General features: G+C 41.3%; 1 protein-coding gene across 3 annotated transcripts in view; it reads left to right on the top strand.

The window, feature by feature from the left end:
* Positions 1–3,219: 3,219 nt before the first annotated feature.
* The window catches only part of insrr (insulin receptor related receptor), a 49,649-nt gene continuing 35,862 nt past the window's right edge, over positions 3,220–17,006 (top strand). For 2 of the 3 annotated variants that reach the window (XM_062965116.1, XM_062965114.1), the window contains exon 1: positions 3,221–3,435. In XM_062965116.1, coding sequence (XP_062821186.1) covers positions 3,336–3,435 — 100 coding nt within the window. In that variant the 5' untranslated portion in view covers positions 3,221–3,335. Of the gene's footprint in view, positions 3,436–17,006 lie in introns of all 3 variants that reach the window. The other variant, XM_062965117.1, reaches the window with a different exon arrangement.

Genomic DNA, 17,006 nt, shown 5'->3' with positions numbered 1-17,006 from the left:
CTGTAGTCCCGGGAAGGGCGGGGCTCTTGCTCTTGGCAGAGCTAACGCAGAGGCAGAGCGGCGCGCGCATGCGCGGTGTGCGCGTGGCCCTAGAAAAGGTAGCCGGCCGCGCGAAAACTACACTGTGCTACATTGTGATGGCTGCAACTTAACTGCCAAACACGAACAAACAAAACTCATACAGTAAAGGTAACTAACCAACCAACAAAACAAAAACAGTCCTATGAATTTCACTCTCTCTCATAATTTCCCTTCCTTAATTTCCTCCGTAATGTCCTTACAGCACTTTTAACTACCTTTTGTTTACAAAACTTACTTAGAGCACTTTTGCCCAGTTCATTTTTACGATTCTAATAATAATAATAATAATAATAACTTTATTTTTATACCCCGCCTCCATCTCCCCGAAGGGGACTCAGGGCGGCTTACATGGGGCCAAGCCCGAATAAAAACAGTAGCAGTATAAAACACAGCAATAGACAACAACTTGCACAATAAAAAAAATAAAAAATAAAAATAAAACATTAGCCAATAAAAAACAAGAACTAATAAAAACATGGATTAAAACTGAGAGATTGTAAAAGTAGACTGGGTAAAGTGCACCATATAAATATTGTAGACACAAGGTGACTGATAAAGTGCTGCAAATTCTGGAAGCGCAAATTGGGATGGGAATAGTGCTGTGTTACCCTGTTTCCCCGAAAATGAGACATCCCCAGAAAATAAGACCTAGCAGAGGTTTTGCTGAATTGCTAAATATAAGGCCTCCCCCAAAAGTAAGACCTAGCCAAGTTTTTGTTTGGAAGCATGCCCGGCGCCCGCCAAACAAAACACCAGAACTTGCAGGATCGGTAAATGTACATACCAGTTGTACATGGAAATAATGGTAATAATATATTAAAATGTTATATTATTTATATTTATACAGTAGTAACAAGAAATTCTTTTTTTTAAAAAAATAGTTTTTATTGGTTTTGCAGTTATAGTTTACAGTGAGAGTGTGTGAACCATACATTCCAAGAAAAAAGGTGGGAGAAATAGGGTGAAAGGAGAAAACAGGGGGGGAGGAGAAAAGAAAAGAACGAACAAAAGCAGAAAAAAAGGAAAAAACACCAAACATATTCTTGGCGAGGAGAGGGAAGTAATGATAATAATAAAAAAGGAAAGGACACGGAAAGTTACATAACATATAAACATAAACAGAACAAAAACAGATATAGTAATAAAATCCAAAAGAGTGACTTCCATCTCTTCCACTGCTACTTTAAGAAGTTTGTTTTTTTACTTCTTTTCTATTCTTTTTCTTTCCTTCTCTCTATTTGGTGACCGCGTCTTCATATTGCCAAGTTTTTGTTTGGAAGCATGCCCGGCGCCCGCCAAACAAAACACCAGAACTCGCAGGATCGGTAAATGTACATACCAGTTGTACATGGAAATAATGGTAATAATATATTAAAATGTTATATTATTTATATTTATACAGTAGTAACAAGAAATTCTTGACAGGAGTCATAGTTTGTCTGGTGTGGTTATGTTGGTTTGTGATGACAACTACTGTACAGTATATAATAAATGTTCATTTTTTTGTTCAACAATAAATGTGAATTCTTCTTCATGGAAAAATAAGACTTCCCCTAAAAATAAGACCTAGCACATCTTTGGGAGCAAAAAATAATATAAGACACTGTCTTATTTTCGGGGAAACACGGTATACAGTAGAGCAGGGGTCCCCAAACTAAGGCCCGGGGTCCGGATGCGGCCCTCCAAGGTCATTGACCTGGCCCCCGCCCTCAGTTTTAGACTTAGGCTCACCCAAAGTCCAAAATGACTTGAAGACACAACAACAACAATCCTACTTAGCTTGCCTATTTCATTGGCCAGAAGCAGGCCCACACTTCCCATTGAAATCCTGATAGGTTTACACAGTATGTTGGTTAAAATTATTTTTATTTTTAAATATTGTATTGTTCTTTAATTTACTAATACTGTGCAATCCTAATAATACAATATATTGTGTATACATATAATATTGATAATAATCTTATAATGTAATACAATATAATATTTATTTATTTATTTATTTATTTATTACAGTATTTCTACCCCTCCCTTCTCACCCAATAGGGGACTCAGGGTGGCTAATAATAATAATCTATATATATAAAAGAGTGATGGCATCACGGCCAAGTTGGAGGAGCTTAGCCTTCTAACTGGCAGCAATTGGATAAAAGCAATTATTCCTCTCTCTCTAATTAGGACTTTATTTTTCTTTTCTTTTTGTTGTATCAACCTAGAGGCGTGGATGATGGGTTGTGTTGTCAAATTTCGAGGTTGGGGGGCCTGTAGTTTTGTTGTTTTGTGGGTCGCCGTGATGCCATCACTCTTTTATATACAGTAGAGTCTCACTTATCCAACATAAACGGGCCGGCAGAACGTTGGATAAGCGAATATGTTGGATAATAAGGAGACATTAAGAAAATGCCTATTAAACATCAAATTAGCTTATGATTTTACAAATTAAGCACCAAAACATCATGTTATACAACAAATTTGACAGAAAAAGTAGTTCATTACACATTAATGCTATGTAGTAATTACTGTATTTACGAATTTAGCACCAAAATATCATGATGTATTGAAAACATTGACTACAAAAATGCGTTGGATAATCCAGAACGTTGGATAAGCGAGTGTTGGATAAGTGAGACTCTACTGTATATAGATGATGTTTTGGTGCTTAATTTGTAAGCACGACCGGACTTAACGTCAGGGGAAACCGTTACCTTTACCTTTAACAGCCTACTGGCTGTTAATGATGGGAGTTGGAGTCCAAAACACCTGGAGGGCCGAGATTTGCCTGTGCCTGCTTTAGAGGCACCCCACTCACCCCCTTTTCTCCCCTGCTATCCAAAGGCTTCTCTCTTATTTCCCAAACAAGACCAGGAGCTCGTGCTGGCGGCCAAACCCATCTCGCTTCAGTTGTTAGGCTAAATATTTTGAATGTAACAATTGAAAACATCCCTTGGAACTGGTCCAGCCCAGTTATCGAAAAACACACCCATGCAAAGGGGTGCTGGTGGGGTTGGGTGTCCATGGGGCCACTGAGCCCCTCCTTGCTCTGCCTGGCACCTGAGCAAGGGCCCCTCCTCCTTCTGCTTCTCTCTTTCTCCCATCGTGCGCACAGGTGTGCGGCTCAGAGGGTGCCAGCCAGGAGGAAGGATGCCAGCCTGCTTTGCAGAGCACAGGTGACCCCTTGCCAGGAGCAGGGCCGGGTCCAGCCAGACGGTCCCCCGGAGAGAGCCAAGGGCCGGCTCCTTTTTGCCCCTTCGTGGACCATGGGGTGGGAGAGAGGACCCTTTCATCCTGCCTCCTGGGAAGCCTTGCTCCTCTTCCTCAGCATCTTCTGGATGGGACCCCAGCTGGTCACACCTGAAGGTATGGCATGCATTGACGTTATTATTCCGTAAGAGCCCCCATGCCAATGTGAGTAGATCAATACGTACTGCTCCGGCGGGAAGGTAACAGCGCTCCATGCAGTCATGCCAGTGGCCGCATGACCTTGGAGGTGTCTACGGACAACGCCGGCACTTTAGCTTAGAAATGGAGATGAGCACCAACCCCCAGAGTGTGAGTAGATCAATAGGTACTGCTCCGGAGGGAAGGTAACGGCGCTCCATGCAGTCATGCCAGTGGCCACATGACCTTGGAGGTGTCTACGGACAACGCCGGCTCTTTAGCTTAGAAATGGAGATGAGCACCAACCCCCATAGTGTGAGTAGATCAATAGGTACCGCTCCGGCGGGAAGGTAACAGCGCTCCATGCAGTCATGCCAGTGGCCACATGACCTTGGAGGTGTCTACGGACAATGCCGGCTCTTCAGCTTAGAAATGGAGATGAGCACCAACCCCCAGGGTGTGAGTAGATCGATAGGTACTGCTCTGGCAGGAAGGTAACGGCGCTCCATGTAGTCATGCCAGCCACATGACCTTGGAGGTGTCTAAGGACAACGCCGGCTCTTTGGCTTAGAAATGGAGATGAGCACCAACCCCAGAGTATGAGTAGATCAATAGGTACTGCTCCGGCGGGAAGGTAACAGCGCTCCATGCAGTCATGCCAGTGGCCACATGACCTTGGAGGTGTCTACGGACAACGCCGGCTCTTTGGCTTAGAAATGGAGATGAGCACCAACCCCCAGGGTGTGAGTAGATCGATAGGTACTGCTCTGGCAGGAAGGTAACGGCGCTCCATGCAGTCATGCCTATGGCCACATGACCTTGGAGGTGTCTATGGACAACGCCGGCTCTTTGGCTTAGAAATGGAGATGAGCACCAACCCCCAGAGTGTGAGTAGATCAATAGGTACTGCTCCTGCGGGAAGGTAATGGCGCTCCATGCAGTCATGCCAGTGGCCACATGACCTTGGAGGTGTCTACGGACAACGCCGGCTCTTTGGCTTAGAAATGGAGATGAGCACCAACCCCCAGAGTGTGAGTAGATCAATAGGTACTGCTCCGGCGGGAAGGTAATGGCGCTCCATGCAGTCATGCCTATGGCCACATGACCTTGGAGGTGTCTACGGACAACGCCGGCTCTTTGGCTTAGAAATGGAGATGAGCACCAACCCCCAGAGTGTGAGTAGATCAATAGGTACTGCTACGGGGGGAAGGTAACAACGCTCCATGCAGTCATGCCAGTGGCCACATGACCTTGGAGGTGTCTATGGACAACGCCGGCTCTTTGGCTTAGAAATGGAGATGAGCACCAACCCCCAGAGTGTGAGTAGATCAATAGGTACTGCTCCGGCGGGAAGGTAATGGCGCTCCATGCAGTCATGCCAGTGGCCACATGACCTTGGAGGTGTCTACGGACAACGCCGGCTCTTTGGCTTAGAAATGGAGATGAGCACCAACCCCCAGAGTGTGAGTAGATCAATAGGTACTGCTCCGGCGGGAAGGTAATGGCGCTCCATGCAGTCATGCCTATGGCCACATGACCTTGGAGGTGTCTACGGACAACGCCGGCTCTTTGGCTTAGAAATGGAGATGAGCACCAACCCCCAGAGTGTGAGTAGATCAATAGGTACTGCTACGGGGGGAAGGTAACAACGCTCCATGCAGTCATGCCAGTGGCCACATGACCTTGGAGGTGTCTATGGACAACGCCGGCTCTTTGGCTTAGAAATGGAGATGAGCACCAACCCCCAGAGTGTGAGTAGATCAATAGGTACTGCTACGGGGGGAAGGTAACAACGCTCCATGCAGTCATGCCAGTGGCCACATGACCTTGGAGGTGTCTATAGACAACGCCGGCTCTTCGGCTTAGAAATGGAGATGAGCACCAACCCCCAGAGTGTGAGTAGATCAATAGGTACTGCTACGGGGGGAAGGTAACAACGCTCCATGCAGTCATGCCAGTGGCCACATGACCTTGGAGGTGTCTACGGACAACGCCGGCTCTTCGGCTTAGAAATGGAAATGAGCACCAACCCCCAGAGTCAGACATGACTGGACTTAACGTCAGGGGAAACCTTTACCTAAGAGCCCCCAGTGGCGTAGTGGGTTAAAGCCTTGTGGCTTGAAGGTTGGGTTGCTGACAACCCGGGGAGAGCGCGGATGAGCTCCCGCTCTCAGCTCCAGCTCCATGCAGGGACATGAGAGAAGCCTCCCACAAGGATGGTAAAAACACCAAAACATCCGGGCATCCCCTGGGCAACGTCTTCATTTTATTTTATTATAATATATTATAATAAATAACAATAATATTATTATATTATAATAATTAATATTATAATTATGGGCAACATCCTTGCAGACAGCCAATTCTCTCACACCAGAAGCGACTTGCAGTTTCTCAAGTCGCTCCTGACACGAAAAAAGAACCACTTTATTATTCCGGTCACAGACCAAGGATCCTTCCACACAGCCATATAACCCAGAATATCAAGGCAGATAATCCAAAGTATCTGCTTTGAACTGGGTTATCCGAGTCCACACTGACATATAATCCAGTTCAATGTGGATTCGATATAAATCTGTGGAAGGGACTTTGATCTGCTGAAAAACACCCCAAATGGTTTCCTTATTTTTTAAAAAATACAGTAATAATAATGATAATAATAATAATAATAATAATAACAACAACAACTTATTTGTTTGACCATTTCAAAGTGAAAAAATACAGTAGAGTCTCACTTATTCAAGACTCACTTATCTAAGGTTCTGGTTTATCCAACGCATTTTTGTAGTCAATGTTTTTGTAGTCAATGTTGCAATGTTTTGGTGCTAAATTCATAAATACAGTAATTACTACATAACATTACTGTGTATTGAACTGCTTTTTCTGTCAATTTCTTGTAAAACATGATGTTTTGGTGCTTCCTTTGTAAAATCATAACCTAATTTGATGTTTACTAAGCTTTTCCTTAATCCCTCTTATTATCCAAGATATTCGCTTATCAAATGTTCTGCCGGCCCATTTACGTTGGATAAGTGAGACTCTACTGTAATACGGTTTTTGTTCCTGGGTTTTAAATGTAATTCCCTAATTGGTTCTATCATAAAAACATGGGAAAATTTGATTAAATTGTGAAAATGTGTCATCGAAGGCTTTCATGGCCAGAATCACTAGGTTGCTGTGAGTTTTCTGGGCTGTATGTCCATGTTCCAGAAGCATTTTCTCCTAACTTTTTACCCACATCTATGGCAGGCATCCTCAGAAGTTGTGGGGTATATTGGAAAAATAGAAGAGAGGCTTACGTAAATAAATGAATGAATAAAAAAATAAACGTTTTAGTAGTTTTGTGCACAAAACAAAGTTTGTGCACATTGAACAAGTCGGCTTTTCAAAAATGGGGAATGGGGGAGGAAATAGAGAGAGAGGAGACAGAGTAACCTGTGCACGCCGGTTGGTTTTATAGGCCAGGTTGAAAAGAAACTTTTGTGTTGGCAAACAGAGCAGGAATAACAACACAGAGAGATGGCGAAAAATCCACCCTGGTTTCGGCAGTGGTGTGGTTCTTATGTGGCCTGCCTCAGTGGTCTGCTGAGATGCCAACCGACTATGATTGCTTCATAGAAGAAAATCATAGAAGAGACCGCATGGGATATCTAGTCTGTCCCCCTTAGTAGTGACAGGTGGAAAGGAATGACAGAGTTGGACGTCATCTGCGTACAGATGACACCGCACCCCGAAACTCTGGATGATCTCTCTCAGCAGAGAGTCTTTATCCGGTCGTAATCTAGTGGTTTTGTAAGGTTTCGTTGAACATGGTATTAACATTTCATGGATTAGTACAGGGGTCCTCAAACTTTTAAAGTGGAAGGCCAATTCATGGTCCCTCAGATTGTTGAGGAACCGAATTATCATTTGAAAAAAAACAACAAAAACAAATTCCTATGCACACTCCACATGTCTTGTTTGTAGTGCAAAAAAACCCCCAACAACAATCATTTATTTATTTATTTGTTTGCTGCATTTATACTCCCCCCTCTCTCACCCCGAAGGGGACTCAGAGCGGCTTACAAGTTGTATGTGGTGCAGCTGGCTAGTAACCAGCTGCTATAAATCATTACTGATCGAGAGGTCATGAGTTCGAAGCCCGGGTCGGGTTAAGCCTCCGACCATTAAAAAAATATAGCCCCGGCTTGCTGTTGACCTATGCAGCCCTGAAAGACAGTTGCATGCATCAAGTAGGGAAAATTTAAGTACGCTTTATGCGGGGAGGCTAATTTAACTAATTTACAACACCATAAAACTGCCAGCAAAACACGAGGAAAGGAATGAGGAAGAACAGCCACCAGTGGACAGTGAAGCAACAGCTCCCCCTGTGGCCAGAATCGTGAAGCTGGAAAGATGTTAAAAAATGCCTCTGTGTCTGTCTAAACTGAATGTTGTTTGTCTGTTGGCATTGAATGTTTGCCATATATGTGTTCATTGTAATCCGCCCTGAGTCCCCTTCGGGGTGAGAAAGAAGGGCGGAATATAAATACTGTAAATAAATAAATAAATAATAAATATGTACATACAATATATTATATTATTAGCATAGCACAATATTAGCATTATATATTGCTATATTGTACTATACCACTACAGCATATTATTATTATTAGTAATATTACATATAATATATTATTATATTATACAATATTATTACATTGTATTATTATTATTAGCCGCCCTGAGGCCCCTACTGGGTGAGAAGGACGGGGTAGAAATACTGTAATAAATAAATAAGTATTATATTGTACTAGCTTTGCCCGGCCACGTGTTGCTGTGGCTTATGGGAATCCTTTGTTGGCCAGGTGGAATAGCAGTGAATAGCCTTGCAGTCTCAAAGCCTGGCTGTTTTCTGGAGTAGCTGGAGCTTTTTGTTGTATGAATGTAGAGGCATGGATGAGGGGTTGTGCTGCCAAGTTAGGTGTTTCTGGGATGTGTAGTTTTGTTGTTTTGTCCTAGGCCGACATTTCATTACCCTTATATATATATAGATTACATTATAATATTATTATCAATATTATATGTATACACAATATATTATATTATTACCATAGCACAATATTAATAAATGAAGGAACCATACAATATTTAAAAATGAAAACAATTGTAACCAACATAAACCTATCAGGATTTCAGTGGGAAGTGTGGGCCTGCTTCTGCCCAATGAGATAGTCAAGTTAAGTAGGATTGTTGTTGTTGTTGTGTGCCTTCAAGTCATTTCAGACTTTGGCCGAGCCTAAGTCTAAAACTGGGGGCGGGGGCCAGGTCAATGACCTTGGAGGGCCGCATCCGGACCCCGGGCCTTAGTTTGGGGACCCCTGGATTAGTATCTGGGGACGATGCACAAACCACAGAGTGCATTTGCATGGTGCTTCAAAAGGCAAGTGCATCAGAATCCTTGGCTACCCCCTGGCACTGCTTTGGACCCTGTGGGCTTGGGCATCCAAACATTATCATAGAATCATAGAATCATAGAATAGTAGAGTTGGAAGAGACCACATGGGCCATCTAGTCCAACCCCCTGCTAAGAAGCAGGAAATCGCATTCAGAGCACCCCCGACAGATGGCCATCCAGCCTCTGCTTAAAAGCCTCCAAGGAAGGAGCCTCCACCACGGCCCGGGGGAGAGAGTTCCACTGCCGAACAGCCCTTCTCACAGTGAGGAAGTTCTTCCTGAGGTTCAGGTGGAATCTCCTTTCCTGTACTTTGAAGCCCTTGTTCCCTTGTGTCCTAGTCTGCAGGGCAGCAGAAAGGAAGCTCCCTCCCTCTTCCCTATGACTTCCCTTCACGTATTTGTACATGGCTGTCATGTCTCCTCTCAGCCTTCTCTTCTGCAGGCTAAACATGCCCAGCTCTTTCAGCCGCTCCTCATAGGGCTTGTTCTCCAGACCCTTCATCATTTTAGTCACCCTCCTCTGGACACTTTCCAGCTTCTCAACATCTCCCTTCAACTGTGGTGCCCAGAATTGGACCCAGTGTGATTCCAGGTGTGGTCTGACCAAGGCAGAAGAGAATAAGGGGGAGCAGGACTTCCCTGGATCTAGACGCTATTCCCCTATTGATGCAGGACAGAATCCCATTGGCTTTCTTAGCAGCCGCATCACATTGTTGGCTCATGTTCACCTTCCTCCCCACGAGGACTCCAAGGTCTTTTTCACACGTACTGCTGTCAAGCCAGGCCTCGTCCCCCATTCTGTATCTTTGATTTCCATTTTTTCTGCCGAAGTGAAGTCTCTTGCATTTGTCCCTGTTGAACTTCATTTTGTGAGTTTCGGCCAATCATCTCTCTAGTCTGTCAAGATCGTTTTGAGTTCTGCTCCTGTCTTCTGGAGTGTTAGCTATCCCTCCCAGTTTTGTGTCGTCTGCAAACTTGATGATCGTGCCTTCTAACCCTTCGTCTAAGTCGTTAATAAAGATGTTGAACAGAACCGGGCCCAGGACGGAGCCCTGCTTGTGGCACTCCACTCGTCACTTCTTTCCATGATGAAGACGACGCCTTGGCCAATCATCTCTCTAGTCTGTCAAGATCGTTTTGAGTTCTGCTCCTGTCTTCTGGAGTGTTAGCTATCCCTCCCAGTTTGGTCCCGTCTGCAAACTTGATGATCGTGCCTTCTAACCCTTCGTCTAAGTCGTTAATAAAGATGTTGAACAGAACCGGGCCCAGGACGGAGCCCTGCTTGTGGCACTCCACTTGTCACTTCTTTCCATGATGAAGACGACGCATTGGTGAGAATCACCCTTTGGGTTCGTTCGCTTAGCCAATTGCAGATCCACCTCACCGTAGTTTTGTCTAGCCCACATTTTACTAGTTTGTTTGCCAGAAGGTCGTGGGGGACTTTGTCGAAGGCCTTACTGAAATTATGCGCAAGAAATGTGCCCCTCTTTGGCCCACCCTCCCGATGTGCTCTCACCAACGAGTCTTCAGCAGTTTTCTTCTGTTGTCTGGTGGAATGTTTGGGGTTTGAGCTGAGATTACAGAGTTTGCTCTCAGTGTTTATAGTAAATCCCACTTTGGGCCTCGGGCGGGTTGGTAGGATGCTCTTGAGGAGATCATTTGGCTTCAGGTTTCACAGACTAATGCGCACACGGCACGGATGGCACCAGACTGCGGCATGACTCAGGGAAGCATATAATATAATTAACAATCTATATATATAAAAGAGTGATGGCATCACGGCAGCGGACAAAACAACAAAAGTAAACACCCCACAACCTCGAAAATTGACATCACAACCCCTCATCCATGCCTCTAGGTTGATACAACGAAAAGAAAAGAAAAACAAAGTCCTAATTAGAGGGAGAGGAATAATTGTTTTTATCCAATTGCTGCCAGTTAGAAGGCTAAGCTCCACTCACTTGGTCTCCTAGCAACCCACTCAGCCCAGGGGACCCTTTACCTTAACTACCACCAATTCCTCAATACTTTATTTCCCATACCACCATACTTCACCACAGCAACGCCTGGCTGGGCACAGCTAGTAATATATAATACAGTAGAGTCTCACTTATCCAACATAAACGGGCCAGCAGAACGTTGGATAAGCAAATATGTTGGATAATAAGGAGAGATTAAGGAGAAGCCTATTAAACATCAAATTAGGTTATGATTTTACAAATTAAGCACCAAAACATCATGTTATACCACAAATTTGACAGAAAAAGTAGTTCATTACACAGTAATGCTATGTAGTAATTACTGTATTTACAAATTTCGCACTAAAATATCACGATGCATTGAAAACATTGACTACAAAAATGCGTTGGATAATCCAGAACGTTGGATAAGCGAGTGTTGGATAAGCGAGATTCTACTGTAATAACAACATATTGTATATACCAGGGGTCCCCAAACTAAGGCCCGGGGTCTGGATGCGGCCCTCCAAGGCCATTTACCTGGCCCCCGCCCTCAGTTTTAGACTTAGGCTCGCCCAAAGTCTGAAATGACTTAAAGGCACACAACAATAACAATCCTACTTGACATTGGTCAGAAGCAGGCCCAGACTTCCCACTGAAATCCTGATAAGTTTACAGTATTTGGTTAAAATTGTTTTTATTTTTAAATATTGTATTGTTCTTTCATTTACTAATATTAAACTGATAAGAACAGATACTACACTTGATCTTAGCCAAATATTGTAAATGAAATATTGTAAATGAATAATTTGGCAATATAATATATTGTGTATATATATAATATTGATAATAATATTATAATGTAATACAGTATAATACTTATTTTTTTATTTTTTTATTGCAATATTTCTACCCCGCCCTTCTCACCCAATAGGGGACTCAGGGTGGCTAATAATAATAATAAAATATAATAATATTGTATAATATAATAATATTAACTATATATTATATATTAAATGTAATATTACTAATATTACAGTATAATGGTATAGTACAATAGAGTAATATATAATGCTAATATTGTGCTATGCTAATAATATAATATATTGTATGTACATACAACTTGTAAGCCGTTCTGAATCCCCTTCAGGGTGAGAGAGGGTGGGGTATCAATGTAGTAAATAAATAATTGTTGCTGGGAGGGTTTTTTGCACCACAAATAAGGCATGTGCAGTGTGCATAGGGATTTGGTCGTTTTTGTTTTTGTTTTCAAATGATACTTCGGCCCCTCAACAATCTGAGGAACCATAAAACGGCCCTCCACGTAAAAAGTTTGAGGACCCCTGGTATATACAGTAGAGTCTCACTTATCCAAGCCTCGCTTATCCAAGCTTCTGGATTATCCAAGCCATTTTTGTAGTCAATGTTTTCAATATACAGTAGAGTCTCACTTATCCAACGCTCACTTATCCAAGCTTCTGGATTATCCAAGCCATTTTTGTAGTCAATGTTTTCAATATACAGTAGAGTCTCACTTATCCAACGCTCACTTATCCAAGCTTCTGGATTATCCAAGCCATTTTTGTAGTCAATGTTTTCAATATACAGTAGAGTCTCACTTATCCAACGCTCACTTATCCAAGCTTCTGGATTATCCAAGCCATTTTTGTAGTCAATGTTTTCAATATACAGTAGAGTCTCACTTATCCAACACTCACTTATCCAAGCTTCTGGATTATCCAAGCCATTTTTGTAGTCAATGTTTTCAATATACAGTAGAGTCTCACTTATCCAACGCTCACTTATCCAAGCTTCTGGATTATCCAAGCCATTTTTGTAGTCAATGTTTTCAATATATCGTGATATTTTGGTGCTAAATTCGTAAATACAGTAATTACAAGATAGCATTACTGCGTATTGAACTACTTTTTCTGTCAAATTTGTTGTCTAACATGATGTTTTGGTGCTTAATTTGTAAAATCATAACCTAATTTGATGCTTAATAGGCTTTTCCTTAATCTCTCCTTATTATCCAACATATTCGCTTTTGAGCGTTCAGCTGGGCCGTTTACGTTGGATAAGCGAGACTCTACTGTATGTCTGTTTTACGTGACTTTATTAGTTTTATGATTTGTTTTATTGTTGATTGATTTGTTTTATTGTTGTGTTTTGTATTGCTTGTTTGGCCTGGGCTTGACCCCATGTAAGCCGCCCCGAGTCCCTTTGCGGAGATGGGGCGGGTTATAAAAATATAGTAATAATAATAATAATAATAATAATAATAATAATAATAATAATAATATACTCAAGAATAAGCTGACCTGAATAGAAGCCGGTCAGGACCCTCACTCGAGTATAAGCCGAGGGGAGTTTTTTCAGCCCTTATAAAAGGGCTGAAGAACTAGGCTTATACTCGAGTATATACAGTAAGTTAAGGCAATAATATCAACATCACCATTATGAATAAAAGGGCCGAGCGCAAGAAAATACATAATTCCAAGGGCTTTTGATAAAGTGCATAGACAAGTGTCAGAGAGACGGCTGGGATAATGCGTGGTAGGATAAATAGGAAGGAAATAAAAGTGTTGGAAATTATGCATCAGTTGTAGGGCCCACTTGGGCATCTCCTTGTCTCAAAATGCCACTTTTCTCATGCCTTTTGAAACACAGAAACCACGGGGTCTTCCTCCAGCCCCTTCCCTCCGTTGTCCTTTTCCTTAGGCTGAGCAAACACAGATCAATGGGAACAATGAGCAAATATTTTCTAGTGGCGTCCTTGTTGGCTGTCCAAACCCACTGGCATCAGAGTCCGCCTGGCGCTGTTTAAACAGTTGGACAAATAGGCTGTTTCCCAAGGGAGCTTTTGGGGGGACTGGCAGAATAATAATAATAATAATAATAATAATAATAATAATAATAATAATAATAATACTTTATTTTTCTATCCTGCCACCATCTCCCCGTAGGGACTCGGGGAGGCTAATAATATAATAATAATAATAATAATAATAATAATAATAATAATAATAATATAATAATAATAATAATAATAATACTTTATTTTTCTATCCTGCCACCATCTCCCCGAAGGGACTCGGGGAGGCTAATAATAATAATAATAATAATAATAATAATAATAATAATAATAATACTTTATTTTTCTATCCCACCACCATCTCCCCAAAGGGACTCGGGGAGGCTAATAATAATAATAATAATAATAATAATAATAATAATAATAATAATAATAACTTTATTACCATCTCCCCATAGGGACTCGGGGAGGCTCACAACAACAACAACAACAACAACAACAATAATAATTTTTTTTTCTATCCCACCACCATCTCCCCGAAGGAACTCGGGGAGGCTAATAATAATAATAATAATAATAATAATAATAATAATAATAATAATACTACTTTATTTTTCTATCCCATCACCATCCCCCTGAAGGGACTCAGGGAGGCTCATAATAATAATAATAATAATAATAATAATAATAATAATAATAATAATAATACATTATTTTTCTACCCCGCCACCATCTCCCCTTGCAACCATTCAGCACCTACAGCATTGGACAGCATTGGTTGGGGGGACTGGCAGAATAATAATAATAATAATAATAATAATAATACTTTATTTTTCTATCCCACCACCATCCCCCTGCAGGGACTCGGGGAGGCTCATAATAATAATAATAATAATAATAATAATAATAATAATAATAATAATAATACTTTATTTTTCTATCCCATCACCATCCCCCTGAAGGGACTCAGGGAGGCTCATAATAATAATAATAATAATAATAATAATAATAATAATAATAATAATAATAATAATAATAATAAATTATTTTTCTACCCCGCCACCATCTCCCCTTGCAACCATTCAGCACCTACAGCATTGGACAGCATTGGTTGGGGGGACTGGCAGAATAATAATAATAATAATAATAATAATACTTTATTTTTCTATCCCACCACCATCCCCCTGCAGGGACTCGGGGAGGCTCATAATAATAATAATAATAATAATAATAATAATAATAATAATAATAATAATAATAATACTTTATCTTTCTACCCCGCCACCATCTCCCCTTGCAACCATTCAGCACCTACAGCATTGGACAGCATTGGTTGGGGGGACTGGCAGAATAATAATAATAATAATAATAATAATAATAATAATAATTTATTTTTCTATCCCGCCACCATCTCCCCTTGCAACCATTCAGCACCTACAGCATTGGACAGCGTTGGTTGGGGGGACTGGCAGAATAATAATAATAGTAATAATAATAATAACAATACTTTATTTTTCTATCCCGCCACCATCTCCCCGTAAGCCCACCCTTCAAAGTCTCCCAGTTAGCCCACTTCCTTGCTGTGTTTTTTTTTTGCTGGCTTTCCTCCTCTTTATCCCCTCTATTTTCTCTGCAACACATATAGAGCAAATGAGTCTGGCCTCATTGACCTTGTGCAAATACTACAGCAAATGCCGCCTCCACCGATCCCTCTTCGGGTCATGAAATCCCATGTCGGAAGGGCTCTCTCTTATGTATTTGCTCTCCTGCCAGGAGAGCCTGGCATCTGCTCATTGAGAACAAGTGGAGAGCAGGTGCCATACAGAGAATAAGCCGCTCCTAGGATTTTTAAAAATTGCTTTTTAAAGCTTTACTGCATAAAGTAACACAATATTTCGTTCAGTCACATTTCCATGTTCTTTTTCCAACTCCCATTATAAGTATGCAACACACTATGATGGCACCCCTTGTATCAAATGGCAAAATTAAGCTTTGCTGGGTTGCGGTGAGTTTCCCGGACTGTCTGGCCAAGTTCCAGAAGCATTCTCTCCTGACGTTTCGCCCACATTTGTGGCAGGCATCCTCAGAGGTTGTGAGGTCTGTTGGAAACCAGGCAAGTGGAGTTCATATATCTGTGGAATAATTTCCAGGGTGGAAGAAGGAACTCTGGTCTGTTGGAGGCAAGTGTGAATGTTTCAATTGATTAGTATTGAAAGGCCTTGCAGCTTCAAAGCCTGGCTGCTTCCTGTCTGGAGGAATCCTTTGTTGGGAGGTGTTAGCTGTCCCTGATTGCTTCCTGTCTAGAATTCCCATTTTCTGAGTGTTGTTCTTTATTTACTGTCCTGATTTTAGAGTTTTTTTTACAATACAGTAGAGTCTCACTTATCCAACATTCTGGATTATCCAATGCATTTTTGTAGTCAACGTTTTCAATATATCGTGATATTTTGGTGCTAAATTCGTAAATACAGTAATTACTACCTAGCATTACTGTGTATTGAACTACGTTTTCTATCAAATTTGTTGTATAACATGATGTTTTGGTGCTTAATTTGTAAAATCATAATGTAATTTTATGCTTAATAGGTTTTTTTTCTTAATCCCTCCTTATTATCCAATATTTTCACTTATCTAATGTTCTGCCGGCCCGTTTATGTTGGATAAGTGTGACTCTACTGTATCTGTGGAATAATGTCCAGGGTGGAAGAAGGAACTCTTGTCTGTGGGAGGCAAGTGTGAATGTTTCAATTGGCCAGCTTGATTAGTATTGAAAGGCCTTGCAGCTTCAAAGCCTGGCTGCTTCCTGTCTGGGGGAATCCTTTGTTGGGAGGTGTTAGTGATCCCTGATATTTTCCTGTCTAGAATTTCTATTTTCTGAGTATTGTTCTTTATTTACTTGTCCTGATTTTAGAGTTGTTTTTAAAATACAGTAGAGTCTCACTTATCCAAGCTTCACTTATCCAAGGTTCTGTATTATCCAAGGCAGTCTGCCTTTTAGTAGTCATTGTTTTTGTAGTCAATGTTGCCATGTTTTGGTGCTAAATTCATAAATACAGTAATTACGTTACTGTGTATTGAACTACTTTTTCTGTCAAATTTGTTGTCTAACATGATGTTTTGGTGCTTAATTTGTAAAATCATCACCTAATTTGATGTTTAATAGGCTTTTCCTTAATGCCTCCTTATGATCCAAGATATTCGCTTATCCAAGCTTCTAACGGCCTGTTTATGTTGGATAAGTGAGACTCTGCTGTAATCATAACCTAATTTGATGTTTAGTAGGCTTTTCCTTAATGCCTCCTTATGATCCAAGATATTCGCTTATCCAAGCTTCTAACGGC

The sequence above is a fragment of the Anolis carolinensis genome, unplaced genomic scaffold, assembly GCF_035594765.1.
Source record: "Anolis carolinensis isolate JA03-04 unplaced genomic scaffold, rAnoCar3.1.pri scaffold_14, whole genome shotgun sequence".
Taxonomy (NCBI): domain Eukaryota; kingdom Metazoa; phylum Chordata; class Lepidosauria; order Squamata; family Dactyloidae; genus Anolis; species Anolis carolinensis.
Note: the sequence above shows the minus strand (reverse complement) of the source record. Positions and strands in the feature narration are given on the sequence as shown.